We start from the raw sequence: 14,671 nt of genomic DNA, 5'->3' as shown, positions 1-14,671 counted from the left end.
AGCCAAGCCTACTACGGGCAAAGCTCTGGCCCTCACCTTCTTGTCCTTGTAGAAAGGGTCCAGATCTTCCAGGGGGATCCGATGAGCTCCAGGGGTGGGTCACCATAGATGAGGGGCAGGCTCTTTCCGGCTTCGAGGTCACTGCTGGGCTTGACCTCCTCTTCCTCAGGCATCTCCACGTGCTGCCGCTTTATCCGGAGCGCCTCAGCCTCGGCCATGTGCTGCTCGATGGCAGCCAGTGAAGCCGGGGTGAAGGGGCGCAGGTTTTCGGGGCCCGGGATGTGCGACAGGCTGGCCATCCTTTCATTCTGCTTCCGGGCCACCCACGCCCTGCCTGAGGGGATAAGGGGCTGAAACACCAGCTGGGGACATCTTGGGGGAAGCTGTGGCGTTTGGTGGCATTTAGTGACATTTGGGGGCTGGATCTCAGTGGGGATTTAGCAAATGTGTTTATGGTAGAAGTACTGAGCTCACAGGAAAGGTTATCATGCATGGATCACAGAGCACCCCGTGTTCTCCTGCTCCTCCCAGATCCACATTCCCATTTGGAGCTGGGAAGCCTCAGTCTGGAGGAGGCTCAGGGGGGACCTTCTGTCACTGCACAACTCCCTGACAGGAGGACCAGCCAGGGGTGGGGTGGGCTTTGCTGCCAGGAACAGTGACAGGGCAAGGGGACACAGCATTAAGATGCACCAGGGAAAATTTAGGCTGGACATCAGGAGAAATTTTTCCCAGAAAGACTGAGCATTGGAAGGGACTGTGCAGGTTGGTGGTGGAATCACCATCCCTGGAGGTGTTTAAGGAAAGCTTGGATATGGCACGGACTGCCATGGTCTGAGTGTCAGGGGGGTGTTGGGTCGTGGATTGGACTTGAAGATCTCAAAGGTTTCTTCCAACCTCATTAACTGTGTGATTCTGTGATTCCATCTCCAGTCAGGAGGCACCCTGAAGCTGGGACACCCAGTGTCCCTGTCCCAACCTGGCTGTGTTAGACACACAATTTCACAACCCAAACATGGTGTTTCAACACAACCAAACACCTTGGGGAGCAGCGGCCCTGCTCCAGCTGCCTCCCCAAGGGGCCTGTGGTGCCCTAAACAAGAGGTTCCTCAGCCAGAGGAGCTGGGTCTTGGCACAGCTCCCAGCCATGAGGATCATGAGGAACCTGTGCTGCTGGGTGGCTCTGCTCCCAGGAAGGGTTAAAGTCTTATCCCAAGCCAAAAAGAGAAGCAGTAATGGCACTTTTGAATGCTACAGGGATCAGGATGACTTCCCAGAAGAAATATAGGGTGGGTGGCTTAGGAGAGGTAAGGATGTTCTGCTGCACAAAAAGGGCTGGAGAGAGAGAAGTGTGGAGGAGAGGAGTGGCTGCACCTGGGGTACAGGTACAGGTGCTGCCATGCCCTGGGAGAGGTGAAGATGCTGGCAGAGGCTCCCCCAATACCACAGAAGTTCTTACTTTGAGCCCCTGTGCCTTGATAATGTCCCATAAGCACCAGACTGTGTGGGATATGAGCCCCGCACTCCATAAAACTCAACACTGCTTCTCACAGACACTGGGACAGATGCACCTCTGTGCCTTACCTTCCCAAACCAAGCATCCCACTGGCAAACCCAAATTTTCTGTGAAGCTGCCAAGCACCTGTCCCCAAAAAACCTTCAGGATCAATACTCCCCATAGCTCCAACCCTGCTGTGCTGAGATCTGGAAACCCTCAGGCCTTTGGGATTAGGGAGAACTGGATATTTACAATCCTGATGGGAAGAGAGACTGGAAATGGAACGGGGAAAGGGGCTCAGCCTGGAGAAAAGGAGGCTCAGGGGGGACCTTGTGGCTCTGCACAACTCCCTGACAGGAGGGGCAGTGAGGGGGGGTCGAGCTCTGCTCCCACGGAACAGGGACAGGAGGAGAGGGAATGGCCTCAGGCTGGGCCTGGGGAGGTTTAAATTGGGTGTTGGGAAAATATCTTCATGGAAAAGTTGGCCAGACTTTGGCACAGTTGCCCAGGGCAGTGGTGGAGTCCCCAACCCTGGAGGGGTTTAAAAGCCTTGTGGATGTGAAACTTCAGGACAGGGAACACTAATGGCCTTGGCAGTGCTGGGGGAACAGCTGGGCTTGATCATCTCTGAGGGCTTTTCCAACCTGAAGGATTCTCGGGCTCTATCTGTTTTAGGGAGTTTTGTCCTTGCTGAACATGGTTATTTAATGGTACAGAGTCACATCACTGCAAAGTGGAGTTTGGGCCCAGCCCAACTTATTGCCCCAACTGCTGCAAAACAGAGCCCAGAGAAAGTCCCCTTGTGTGTGTGTGTGTGTGTGGGGGGGGGGGGGGGGGGGGGGGGGGTGAACCCCAGAGGTTGGACCTCATCAAACCAAAGAAAAAAGGAAATTTGGGCCCCAAGTGTCCCCAGGGAGGGGGACAATGCCCAGGCAGGGGGCAGAGGTGTCACCAGTGCTGCTTCTCATGGAGTTACTCTGGACTTAAACCCAGTTCCTGCTCCACTTGAGCAGCTCTGGAACCTTCCCCTCGATAGCAGGGAGCTCAAAAAAGCCAAAAGGCACAGGGCCGTGTCTGGCTTTATCATCCCAAATCCCAGTGGGAATTCGCTGGTGCAGGGCAGCACAGAGCACTTCCAGCTGGGAATGGCTCCATCGGGACCATCAGAGGGAGCAGCACCCATGCTCCAGCAGGACTCCCGGTGCCTGCGGGGCACCTCCCCCTCATGTCTGGCAGCTCTGAGGGCTCACAGGGGCTCGTCGCTCTGGGCAGCCTCAGTTTCCCTGGTAGTCGGGATTTGCGGAGCTGTCAGGACCAGCCTGGGCTGTCCCACCCTCGGGGCAGGAGCTGCTGCCCGGGCCGTGCCGTGCCGTGCTTTCCCCCCAGGGCTGTCCCTGCTCTGCCTCCAGCTGCTACCAGCGATCAGCGCCGGGCTCGGGTTTCTGCAGCCCCATGACTCTTCTCATTCCTGCCCGGAGGGAGCCGAGCGAGCAGCCCCAGCGCTGGTCCTGCCCGTGTCCCCTCTCCGTGTGCCGGGCTGGAGCCACCGAGGGAGATGCTGGGGTAGGCAGTGCTGCCTGAGATTACTCTGGGAGGCTCAAAGGGGATGTTGCCCCTGGCATGGGAATTCTTTGTGGCTTTTTGGGCCCTTTTGCAGCTCCTGGTCCTGCTCTGAGCCCTTTGAGGCCAAGCAGAGAGGATGGGATGGTTCCAGGGAGCAGGAGCAGGAATAATCCCACATCCACATCCAACACACCACAGTCCGGAAGCCACCAATATCTCTGGTTGCTTCCCAAATTCGGAACCAAAGTCAAGCCCAGGCTCTGTGAGGGCTCAGCCCAGCTACCCTCTGTCCCCAGTGAGCCCAGCTCCACACCAGTATGGGTGGGGCACAGGGGGGCACAGAGCCGGGTCCCACCAGCCCAGGTGAAGGGTTCCACCCTGGGACCAGCCCCCAGCCCCGGGAACAGCCCCTGCCCCTGGCCTGGCTTGGCACATCCTGGCACATTTTTAGCAGGTCCTATAAATAACCCAGATCAAACTCTTTGCGCTTCCATAGGTAAAGGCAGTTCAGGCCCAGTGACAGGTGCTGTCCTGGGCACAAATCACCCACGAGGTCCCTTGGGGCTCTGGCCCAGCTCTTCAGGACCTGAGTCCTCCAAGAGTCCCTGATTAAGGAAGATCCCTGCCCCATCATCTTTACTGCTGGGAAATAAATCACTTAAAATGTCTCTACAGACCACTGATTTATTTGCTTCTTAAATTTTGTCTACCCAGCTAAGCTGAACGACTCCTTTTTGCTGTGACATACGTGAGCTGCAGCTTTGGGACACTGCCTATGGCATGTCCTGGATGAGCATCTCAACCCCCAGTTCCAGCATCAGGATTGCCAGCAGGAAACTGGGAACAGCTCTGGCTCAGGAGAGCCTGGGCTGCATTTGGAGAGAAATTCAGTTCCCTCTAATATTTTTGCTGCTCTGAGGACACACTCAAAGGAATCAGGCTCCAAAATAGCAGGACTTGTTTGGGAGCTCCCAGGGATGCTGTGTAAGATGTTCTGTATAACAGGACAGAGGGTGGCAGGTCCTGTCAGGCTGCTGCATCCAGGCACTTCATTTTGCCCAGAAAATAACCTCCCATGGACTGAGGAAGAGGGGGGAGGACATTCTTGGATCTGGGGGACACAGGGGCTTGGCATCTCCCCACACCTGCCTGACCCAGGCTCCACCTTCTCCATCCCTAAGGCATTTTCCTGGGGGACCACCAGCAAACCTGAAGTCTCCTGTGTTCTGGGGGAGCATCTGCAAACCTGGAGATGATTTCCCATGAAACCAGCCCAGAGAGATGCAGTTCCCCTCCACGCACTCAGGGCTGGGTGTGTGAGGACAGGCACAACTGGGGGTGTGCCGAGGGTGGATGCTGCTCCTGGGAGATCCCAGCCCTACGGCCACTTGGAACAGCACTGGGGTGCCCTGACCATTCAAACACAGCTCAAGGAGCTGCTCCGACCTGCTCTAAGAGGAGTTCCCCTGTAAACCTGCCCTGGAAGGTTCATCCTCTTGAGACACTCTGGATAAAACCCTGCAGAGACCATCCGGGACACGGGTCCGAGAGAGAAAAGCCCTGGAACGGCACCGAGAAGGTGTAAATCAGCTTCACTCAGCAGGAACAGCAGAGCCAGGCCTGGGGCCCTGCAGCAGGGATTAGTGTGGGACAAGGGACTCGTGTGACTAGGGCACTGAGGAGACAGACTGTGCCAAGCTTGCTCTGGAGCTGTGTTAGCACCCAGCACCCAGGAAACCAGAGCCTGTCACACCACAGCCCAAAGCAGCCCAGCACAATCCTGCAGCACCCCCTCTGTGCCTCCCAGAACCTCCTGGAGGTCCATCCCAACAGCCTCCAGGGCTGATGCCCACAGGAAAACCCCTCCTCTGCATCCTGAGCATCCCCAACAGGGACCCGGGTGGGGCAGGGTGGGGCAGCAGGGCCCAGCTGGTCCCAAGGGTTTGAGGCTGAGTCGCAGCTCAGCCCTGGGAGCTCAAGGATGTCCCCCACGCTGCCATGGACACAATCCCCCACACATCCCCTGCATGTCCTTGCTCCTCCAGCAGCGGCTTTGCATCCCAGTCCTGTCCTAGGCTGCATTCCCAGGGCGGCAGGGAAAGGGAGGATGGGGATCCTGCATCCATCCCCGACATCACAGGGTTGTGGGATGAGTCCAGAAGAGGCCACAGAGCAGGTCAAAGGGCTGGAGCCCCTCTGGAGCCAGGCTGGGAGAGCTGGGGGTGCTCACCTGGAGAGGAGAAGCTCCAGGGAAGCTCAGAGTCCCTTCCAGGGCCTAAAGGGGCTCCAGGAGAGCTGGAGAGGGACTGGGGACAAAGGGGAGAGGGACAGGACACAGGGAATGGCTGCCACTGACAGACGGCAGGGAGACATGGGATATTGGGCAGGAATTGTTCCCTGGGAGGGTGGGGGGCAGCCCTGGCACAGGGTGCCCAGAGCAGCAGTGGCTGCCCCTGGATCCCTGGAAGTGTCCCAGGCCAGGTTAGATGGGACTTGGAGCAACCTGGGATGGTGGAAGGTGTCCCTGGCCATGGCAGGGGTGGAATTAAATGGTTTTTAAGGTCCCTTTCAACCCAATGCATTCCATGATTCTGTGATCCCTGAGCCATTCCAAACCCTGCTCTCCCAAACCTGCTCTGTGTCTATGAATCCCCCTCCCCACCCCTGAATGCATTGAATAGGCTTTAAAAAACCCAAATTCCATGGATTAGGCTGCCACGAATACACAAATTTGCTCCAAACCCAGACAGGGCGGCAGAAAGCTGCAGGGTGACAAAAGCTGTGCAAGAAAGTCTGATGGCTGCAGAAAACCCTCCTGGCGTGGTCCTTAGGGATGCCACGGGCTGAAAAAGTCTTATGGGGTGTTTATTTGTTTAGTTCCAACAAGTTTTAGGAAAAAAATGTGGGAAGATTGAAAAAAATCTGATGTGAAATGGATATTTTTATCCACAAGTGGCACAGGTAGTGTAGAACTTCACCTGCAGAGGTAGGGGAGATTTACCCCAGGTCCTGCAGATTTTTCCAGAGCCTAAGCAGGGCAATGGAATTTTCAGGATTATGGGAGTTTCTCTCAGGAACTCAGATAAGCACCCCCAGTTGTGCCAGACAAAATCAAGCATTTTATGAACAAATTTACATCCCTTTCTATTCCATTGGAGAGTTTGATGCTTCTGTCTCTGCATAAATTGAGATCCCTTAATCCTATGCTGTATCTCCATTACAAAAACCATCTGGAAAGAGGCAGAAAATCTCCTTTTTAGGAAGGAATTTCCTTTTATGCACAAGAGGCTCTTAGGACATTGCTGTGGGATGCTGGAATTCCACGGTGGTTCTTGAAACTCGGTTTTTAGGCTGCTTTAAAGGCAGAGGGTGGGTGATTTTCACAAGAAAACAATACTTAAGAAAATTAAGTCACCCCAAGCCTTTTCCCACTCTATTTTAAAATAGTGGTGGGCTCAGAAGACTTAGAGAGCAAGAAAAATAATTAATTTTTCAATTTCCAGCATTATCCTTTGAATTCCAGATGTTTTTAAGTGCTGGGCATGGCTGTGTGGCTGAGCCACCTCTTGCACTGGTGGCTCCCAGGAGTAGCACGTCCCCAGTTCAGGTTCCTGTCACTACCACGGCTTTTTACCCTGCTCTGGGTGGGGTTTGTTGCTCTGCCTGCAGCATGGGCCGAGCCAAATGTGGCAGAAGGAATGTGGGATGTTTCCAAGCACATCCTTCATCCCAGGGCTGCCTGGAATCCACCCTGAACCCAGCCAGAGGGAAGATCTAATGAAGCCCGTGGGAAATGATTCCAGAGCTAGCCCAGCAGTTCTGGATGCCTTTTCCCAGCCAGAACAGGGACACTGAGATGCTGCAGCAGTTCCTGCTCCTCAAGTGCCACCACAGTCCCCCAGCTCCCCCAGGGCAGCAGCACAGGGGGCTGGGGTGGCTGCGTGGGCTGGGGAGGGACTTGGGACAAGAACTGGAGGAAAAAGACACAGGGAATGGCTTCCCACTGCCAGAGGGCAGGAATGGATGGGATATTGGGAAGGAATTCCTCCCTGTGAGAATGGTGAGCGACTAGAATGGATTTCCCAGAACAGCTGCGGCTGTCCCTGGATCCCTGGTAGTGTCCAAGGCCAGGCTGGATGGGGCTTGGAGCACTCTGGGATTGTGGAAGGTGTCTCTGCCATGGAATGGGATGAGATTTAAGGTCTTTCCCACCCAAACCATTCCCTGATTCCATGATTTTATGCACACAGAGAATTAATTCCCTGCCAAGGGAGAGATGCAGCTCTGCTGCTTTTTGCCTATCTTGAGCAAAGAAGAGCCCTCCCAACACTCTGGCCTTTTCCTGGCAACAGCCAAGCTTCTCCAGCCTGGTGCTGCACTGGGACAAGGACACCCAGCAGCTGTGCTGGTGCTGGGGGATTTCCATGGAACAGGATGGATGCACAATTCCATTGGAATTGTGTCCCATTCCAGCAGCACCTTCCATGGGCCATCCACTGCTTTGGGTGCTCTGCACCTGCCAAAAACGGTGCCGCTCCCTCCTCCAGCTCCCTTGCAAAGACTCAGCCAAGCCCATCCCAGCGCTGCCTCCCTTTGGAGAGCCAAATCCTCCGTGCTGAACATCCAACACGGCACAGCTCCTCCAGGGACATCAACCCCAAAAATCCAGCCCTGCAGAGGTGCCTCTGCTCCTGCACGAGCATCAAAACCCCGTGGGAGTGGATTCCCTGCAATTCCCGGATCGCTGCAGCCATGGAGCTCCTGGGGCTCAGTGCCCAGAGGCTGTACCTGCTGTGCTCAGGGAGGGGGTGGCACACACAGCCCGGGAGCTGTGAAATCCTGGGATACTCTCCCCGGCCACAGATGGAAATAGGAGGTTGCACCATCCTGCAGCCACGCACTGACTCGTTCCTGCCTGGAGCCAGGGATGCCACCCCATCCCCACTCCTGCTGTCCCTGCTGCGGGACAAGGCATTGCTAGAAAGGGGACACCAGGCTGGGTGGCAGCTCGGGGTTATTTTGGGGGGGCTGGCAGTGCTGGAAGCTTGAGCAGCCAGGGAAGAGTTAAAGTGCAGACCCTGCGCTTGCCCACTGCCCACCCTGCACTCGAGTGTCATCCAGAGCTGCGGCTCCTCCCTGCCAGCAGCTCCCGTGTCAGGCTTGGAAAAGATCTGAGCCATGCTGGGAAGGCAGCGAGGGGACAGCATGGGGGAAGGGAGAGTGGCATGGGGCTGGAGTGACCTGCTGGCCCCCCAGAGTCCCCCAGGCTCGGGGACACGGGGGGCAAGGATGTCCCCACCTCCTGGGGATGCCAGGACAGACAGCAGCTCCCGCAGGGATACCCGACACAGCCCCAGGAGCAAGTCCCAGACCTGCTGCTCCCATGGGATTTGCAATAGTGAGAGCCCTGCAACTTCCCAGGGCTGGAGGATGCCCCTTTTCCCATGGCACCCTCTGGATCTCAATTCCCTGGAGCAGACACCTGCAAACCAGGAGCAGCATGGGGCACTTGGAGCTGTCACAGTTGCTGAGCCTCAGAGCCCAAGGGGTCTCATCCACATCCACCTGAAAATGGAGAAGGGGGACCAAAAGACAAAGTGTTCCCAGGGATTTATGAATCCCAGGAGGGAGGGAGAGGGCCAGGCACAGAGGCTGAGCATCATCGCTGCTCTCTCCCAAGCTACAATGGGATCTTCTCCCTCACAACTCCCCAAAGCATCCACCTTCTCCCCTTTCTCCCCTGCACAGAAACCACCTCATTAATCCAACCTGCTGCAAACAGAAACAGTGCTGGGCATCTCCTCGTGGCTCTGTCACTCATGCTTCTACCCCAAATTCAGCAAATTTCCCTGAGTGGAGCTGGAGCTGCCCAAGGGACTTCACAGGGTCCTTTTTCCTGAACTGGACCCTTCTGCACACATCAGAAAATAGAAAATGCTATTTAAATATTAGCACAGCAGAGCCAAGGCAGAACTTTGTGCTCATTAATCAGTTCCAGTAAATATGCTCTTCCCCCCTCAAACCATTATAAATCCAACATTTTTCCTGGAAAGGACCAGAGGCCTTTCCCAAAGCTCCGGCTCTGCATCAACCTACACAGGATGTCCCCAGGATAATAGGACTGACTGGGATGTCCTGCTGTCCCCAGGGCTTTATGGAATTGTTTTCCCTTGCTGGCAGCCGCAGTTCCATCCCTCACCTGCTGCAGGCTGATCCCTGACAGGTCCATCAGTGCCCATGAGGGCAGGGGAGGAAATGCTTGTACTCCTCGGCAAACTTCCCTCTGCAGCTCCGCACCAGCTCCAGGAATGAGGGATGGGGAAATGGGGGAATGAGGGGAAGGGGGGGAATGGGGGCTGACTGCTCCTGGATAAACCCTAGAATGGTTCTGGGGGTGCACAGCAGGCCCTGCCTGTGCAGTGAGTGATGCGACCTGGCACAGGGGGGATACAGCACCCAAAAACCTCAAGCTGAATCCCAGCTTGGCATTGCCTGATTCCCATGGGGGATCCAGCTCTGAACCTCACCCTGGCACCCTTTTGGCTGTGCCTGTGGCTGCCCCCACAGCCCAGTGTGGAAACAGCCTCCCATTCCCTGCCACCCCATCCGTGACATTCCCCAAGGCACAGGGGTCCCACCTCCCCCTCCCTGCCCTCGGGGTCCCTCTCTGCTGCCCCATGGGAGATGGGGGGGCTCTGCAGGGACAGGGCCCTTCCCAAAAGGAGACACTGGGAGCACTCACAGACCTTTCCTGCAACCTTGGCTTGCCCAGGCCTGGGTTTATATTTAGACCTCCAGGAGGAGAAGCCAGCAGAAAGGAGCCTTGCGACTTGTGAGCCCTGCCTGTGGCTCTTTACTGCAGTGGGGAAGGTGGCTCAGGAACCCATTGCCCGCTGTCCCTGACTGTCCCCTCTAATCCTCACACAGCTCTGTGGCCACTGAGGGCCTGTTGGCTACTGCCACCCTTGTCCCCATGCTGTGCCTGCACCTTTGTGGGGACTTTGTCCCCTGTCCCAGACAGTTTTCCATGCAGGGGGGGTCCAGCAGGTGCCTCCAGCCCTAAACACTTCCCCAGAGACAACAGAATCCATCCTGGTCCCATCCACCTCCCGTGCTTGGACTGCAAATCCCAGGACATTGCTGGTACTGCTCCAGGCACAGTGACAATGACAAACCTGGGGACATCCAAGACCCTGCAGCCCCTGTCCTGGGCCCTGGCAGCAGCCCAGGGCTGACCCCAGCACTTACTGTTGGGTGGAGAGTGCGAAATCCCAAGGAGAGACCTTTTAGGGCCAGAATTTCCCTCTCCTTCGACTCCTGGAGGCTTTGGCTCGGTGAGTTGGCAGAGCAGCTGCTGCTGCTGTCAGATGGTCATGAGTGAAACCTGAGGACATGCGGGGTCCTTCAGGTAGCCTGGCCCATCTCAGCTGTGGCATTCGTCCCCTGCCGCGCCAATCACGGCTCTGGCGGGGCCGGAGCCCCCGCGGCCCCATCGGCCCCATTGACCCCATTGCCCCCATTGACCCCATTGACCCCATCGCCCCCATTGACCGCATCGCCCCTGGCTCCTGCCCGCGAGGACCGCCCTGCCCCGAGCCCGCCCGGGCACAGCGGAGCGTCCCAGGTGTGGAGGTGGCTCCAGGCCGGCTTTGGCACCCGATGGGGTGCGGGGAGGTGGAGGGAAGGTGGGAGCGACCCTGGCCAGTGCCTCCCCGGCAATGACAGGCGACTAGAAAGAGCGGCGGGACAACTGCGAGGGCAGGGGGCACTCGGTGCCAACGCCGCTGCCCAGGCTGTCTCCGAGCCCGTGGCTCTTTGGGAGCGTCGTTCCCATTGTTCAGCACCCAGGAGCAGCCACGCTCCTCCCCTTGTTGTCAAACGAAGGGTGTCTGTCACTTTTTTGTCCCTTCTGCCCACCCTCTTGCACCAGAACATCCCAGGAACACCCAGTTGCTCTGTCCCTGTCCTGCCCACGCAGATCCCCAGGATCCAGAATCAGAGTGATAGAGAAAGAGGGTTTTGCCGTGGGGTTGTCCCCCCTTTTGTGCTTCCTGACGGGGTCTTTGGATTTTCCTGCCAAGCCCAGGCACTTCAGGGGTTCATGGGGTGCTCGGGGTGCACCCGGGGCCAGGAGGAGAGGGTGAAGAGGCACCCAGTTTACAGAGTGACCCCTTTTGGAGTGCTCAGGGTGGTGCTGGGGGTGGAGCAGCTACCCCAGCACTCAGCCTGGTCAGAGGGTTTCATCACCTCCCAAAACCACTGTTTCTGTGAATAATTTCTGCTTTTCCAGTCCTAAAACACCCTGAAGAAACTTCCCAGTGTTGGGGTGACTTCAGTGGAGCTTCAGCCCTGCCTCTCCCAGCCTGGAATCCTACGGGAATCCCCTTCCCTGCCCAGCCTCTTACCCCCATCCTCTCTGGCATCTTCCACAATCAACGGATCCATGGCCAGGCCTGCAGCCCTGCCACCAGGGAGCTGGGAAGTGAAGTTCCTTGGATTGATTCTGCTTCTGACCCCATGACTTTCCTTTCTTGTGTAAGGCTGTGGGAATAAGGCAGAGCAGGAGGCATTTCAGCTCTCCAGGGAAACTTGGTGCAGGTTGAGCTCCATGCAGTGGATGCCAAAGGTTTGCTTTGGGAGGCATAACTTGGATCTCTTAGATTAAAAATCAGGGCTCTGCTGGCTGGCTTGGAGCCCTGAGCAGGCTCAGAGGGGATAAAGTTGAAGTGAGGAGGGAGGGAAGAGCCCAGATCAGCTCCCGGGAGTGGCCACAGGCAGGGCTGGCACTTGGAGCCCACTGGGAGCTCAGCTGCAGAACAGCCAGGATCCAGGGGCATGGAGCATTCCCTGTGTTTCCCAGGGTCAGTGGGTTTGTCTGTCGGGGACAGCAGGGACAGGGACAGGGACAGGGACAGGGACAGGGACAGGGACAGGGACAGGGACACCCTCCTGCTGTGGCTGTGGGGACTTTCCACTTGCTCTGTTGGTCACAGCCGGGAATTCAGGGGATGTTCAGTGGCTCCGAGCAGCTGTCCCAAGCCCAGCCTTGTCACCACAGGAAGACTTTTCAAGCTGCACAGGTCCATTTTTGCTTTTCCCAGACCAAGGGCAGGCCTGAAGTGAGGCTGGAAACCCTGGGATGTGTCTCCTGCCCTGTGGGATGTGGAAACACCAAGGCTCTCCAGCAGGGCACAGGGGCAGAGTTCTGTCTGCAAAACCAAGTAAATCCCAATGGGAATGAGAGCTTGGGGCATACAGAGGTACTGACAGCACTGATCTGAGTGGGAAAAATATGTCCTTGGGTTTCCAGGGTGGAATTAGGGCAATGCTTGGCCTCGGGGACCCTGGGGTATTTGAGGTACCCAGGCTTGTGGTGCTGGATCCACCACAGGATCACAGAATCAGGAATTGATTTGGGTTGGAAGGGAACTTAAAGCCCACCCATGCCAACCCCTGCCATGGGCAGGGACACCTTCCACTGTCCCAGGTTGCTCCAAGCCCCATCCAGCCTGGCCTTGGACATTTCCAGGATCCAGGGGCAGCCACAGCTGCTCTGGGCAACCTGTGCCAGGGCCTGCCCACCCTGACAGGGAACAATTCCTGCCCAATATCGCATCCATCCCTGACCCCTGGCAGTGGGAGCCATTCCCTGTGTCCCGTCCCTCCATCCCTTGTCCCCAGTCCCTCTCCAGCTCTCCTGCACTGCCAGCGCTGTCCCTGGCCGTGCCCCCGGGGCTCTGGTGGTCCCTGTACAGGCAGGGACTGGGCAGAGCCGGAGCTGCCCGCCCAGGGAAAGGTGAGGACTCCCGGTGTGCTGGGACACGGGGAGGGCGAATTCCCCGAGCTGCCGAGCCGGGACCATCTATGAAGGAGCATATGGAAGCACAGGGCACCCTCTGCACCGGGCAGGGAGTCCTGGCAGCTCCGGAGGATAGGGAATGCAGGCACGGAAAGCAGCATCAGGCACCGCACTCCCAGCCCTCGGCCCTATTCCCCTTCCCTTCGCGGATTAACCCCCGAGTGGCCAGAGCTGCCGGGCTGTCCCACCTCTTCCCGAGCGGCCAGAGCAGTGTGACTCCTACCTCACTCGCTGGGGCTCTCGGAGCCGGGGCCAGCGGCCGCTGTCCCCCCGGGGTGTCCCCGCTGTGCCCCGCGATCCAGCGCTGCCACCCCGCGCCGCTGTGCAGGGGCCGCAGTGCCACCCTCCGGCTCCAGGCAAAACACCCCCGTCCCCAGACACCGCCCGGCCCTGCGGAGACACGCGGCACCTCGAGGACAGGGTGGGTGAGGAGAATGCCAGGCTGCGGCACTCCGGCCGTGCTGGAGAAGGGGTGAGGAAAACCTGACCCTGCTCTGCCTGGGCTCAGCCTTCTCGAGCACAGACCCAGGATCGTTTAGGCTGGAAAAAATCTCCAAGATCACGAGGATCTTTGGAAGAAATTCCTCCCTGTGAAGGTGAAAGGCCCTGGCACAGGGTGTCCAGGGAAGCTGTGGCTGCCCCTGGATCCCTGGAAGTGTCCCAGGCCAGGTTGGGCACTGGGGCTTGGAGCAACCTGGGATAGTGAAAGCTGTCCCTGCCCATGAGCTTTAAGGTGTCTTTCCACAGTGTAAGATCCCTTTCCATGATATTTTGCAGCTGCAAGGCGTGGTCCATGCTGGGAGCCTTTGGAAAACCCTTCCTGCAGGCTGAGGGCAATTCCCAGTACCCTCCTGGACCCACACTGGGCTCCTGTCCTGCATGGACCCCCATGGGGTTCAAAGCCCAGAAATCCCAAGAGGGTCATTTGGGGTCATTTATCACCCTGAAAACCCATTTGCAGCAGGAAATAGGTGCAAATCCAGAGTTTTTAAAAGTTTTATGGAAACAAGTGTTCCCACTGAGCATCCCCAGTCCTGGCTCAGACTGCTGCTGTCTCATCCCTGCCAATCATCCCATCCTCACTAATGATGGAGAGAGATTCTATTCATCTCTGGGCCCTTCCTGGCTTCAGATAGGGATTTATTTGGCAGCTCCCGAGCTCTTCTTGAGAGTTCCTGATGATTCAGGATGTGCTGGCTCTGGAGGGTTTTTAATGGAACATCTCCCATCTCACCTCAAATCAGCTCTGGGGTCCTGTTTCCCTCTCAGTGTCCTCCCAGATGGGATCTCTGGAGATCCTACAGTCTGGACATAAGCCAGCAAGTGGGATTTATTTAGGGAAGGACATGTGGCACCACAGAGAAATGACAACCCAGGCAGGGTGAGAAGTGAGGCCGGGATCAGGTGGCTCCAGTCTCAGTGCATGGAAGAGGCCAGGAAGTTTGGCAAAAGGGCATCTGGGGCCTCTCTCACTCCTGGAGGCACCATTTGCCAGGGCAGGACCTTAGTCTGGGAGGATGAAGGATGCTCATGGTGGTGGACATGGCTGTGGGGAGGTGGGGAGGGAACAGGTCACCCCTGGACCTCTGGGACAGCTCATGGTGCCCCCACCTTGAGCTCTTCCTCACCTTCCTCCTCCATCTCCTCTCTGTGAGCTTCACCAGGCAGGGGAAAAGCAGAGATTGCCTGGGAGGTACTTTCAGGCATTCCATCATGGGCAGGATTTTCATCCTGCAGCATCCCCAGTCCTG

The 14,671-nt window shown here is 57.2% G+C and overlaps 1 protein-coding gene across 1 annotated transcript in view; it reads right to left on the bottom strand.

Annotated features, from left to right (window-relative positions):
- Positions 1-299, bottom strand: part of SCN4A (sodium voltage-gated channel alpha subunit 4) — a 29,973-nt gene extending 29,674 nt beyond the window's left edge. Inside the window, 2 exon segments of the mRNA XM_062508438.1 lie at positions 37-80; positions 83-299. Of these exon segments, the coding sequence (XP_062364422.1) occupies positions 37-80; positions 83-299 (261 nt within the window).
- Between the last annotated feature and the right edge of the window lie 14,372 nt (positions 300-14,671).

This window comes from Cinclus cinclus, chromosome 24, assembly GCF_963662255.1.
Source record: "Cinclus cinclus chromosome 24, bCinCin1.1, whole genome shotgun sequence".
Lineage (NCBI taxonomy): Eukaryota > Metazoa > Chordata > Aves > Passeriformes > Cinclidae > Cinclus > Cinclus cinclus.
This window is presented reverse-complemented; position numbering and strand designations above follow the sequence as displayed.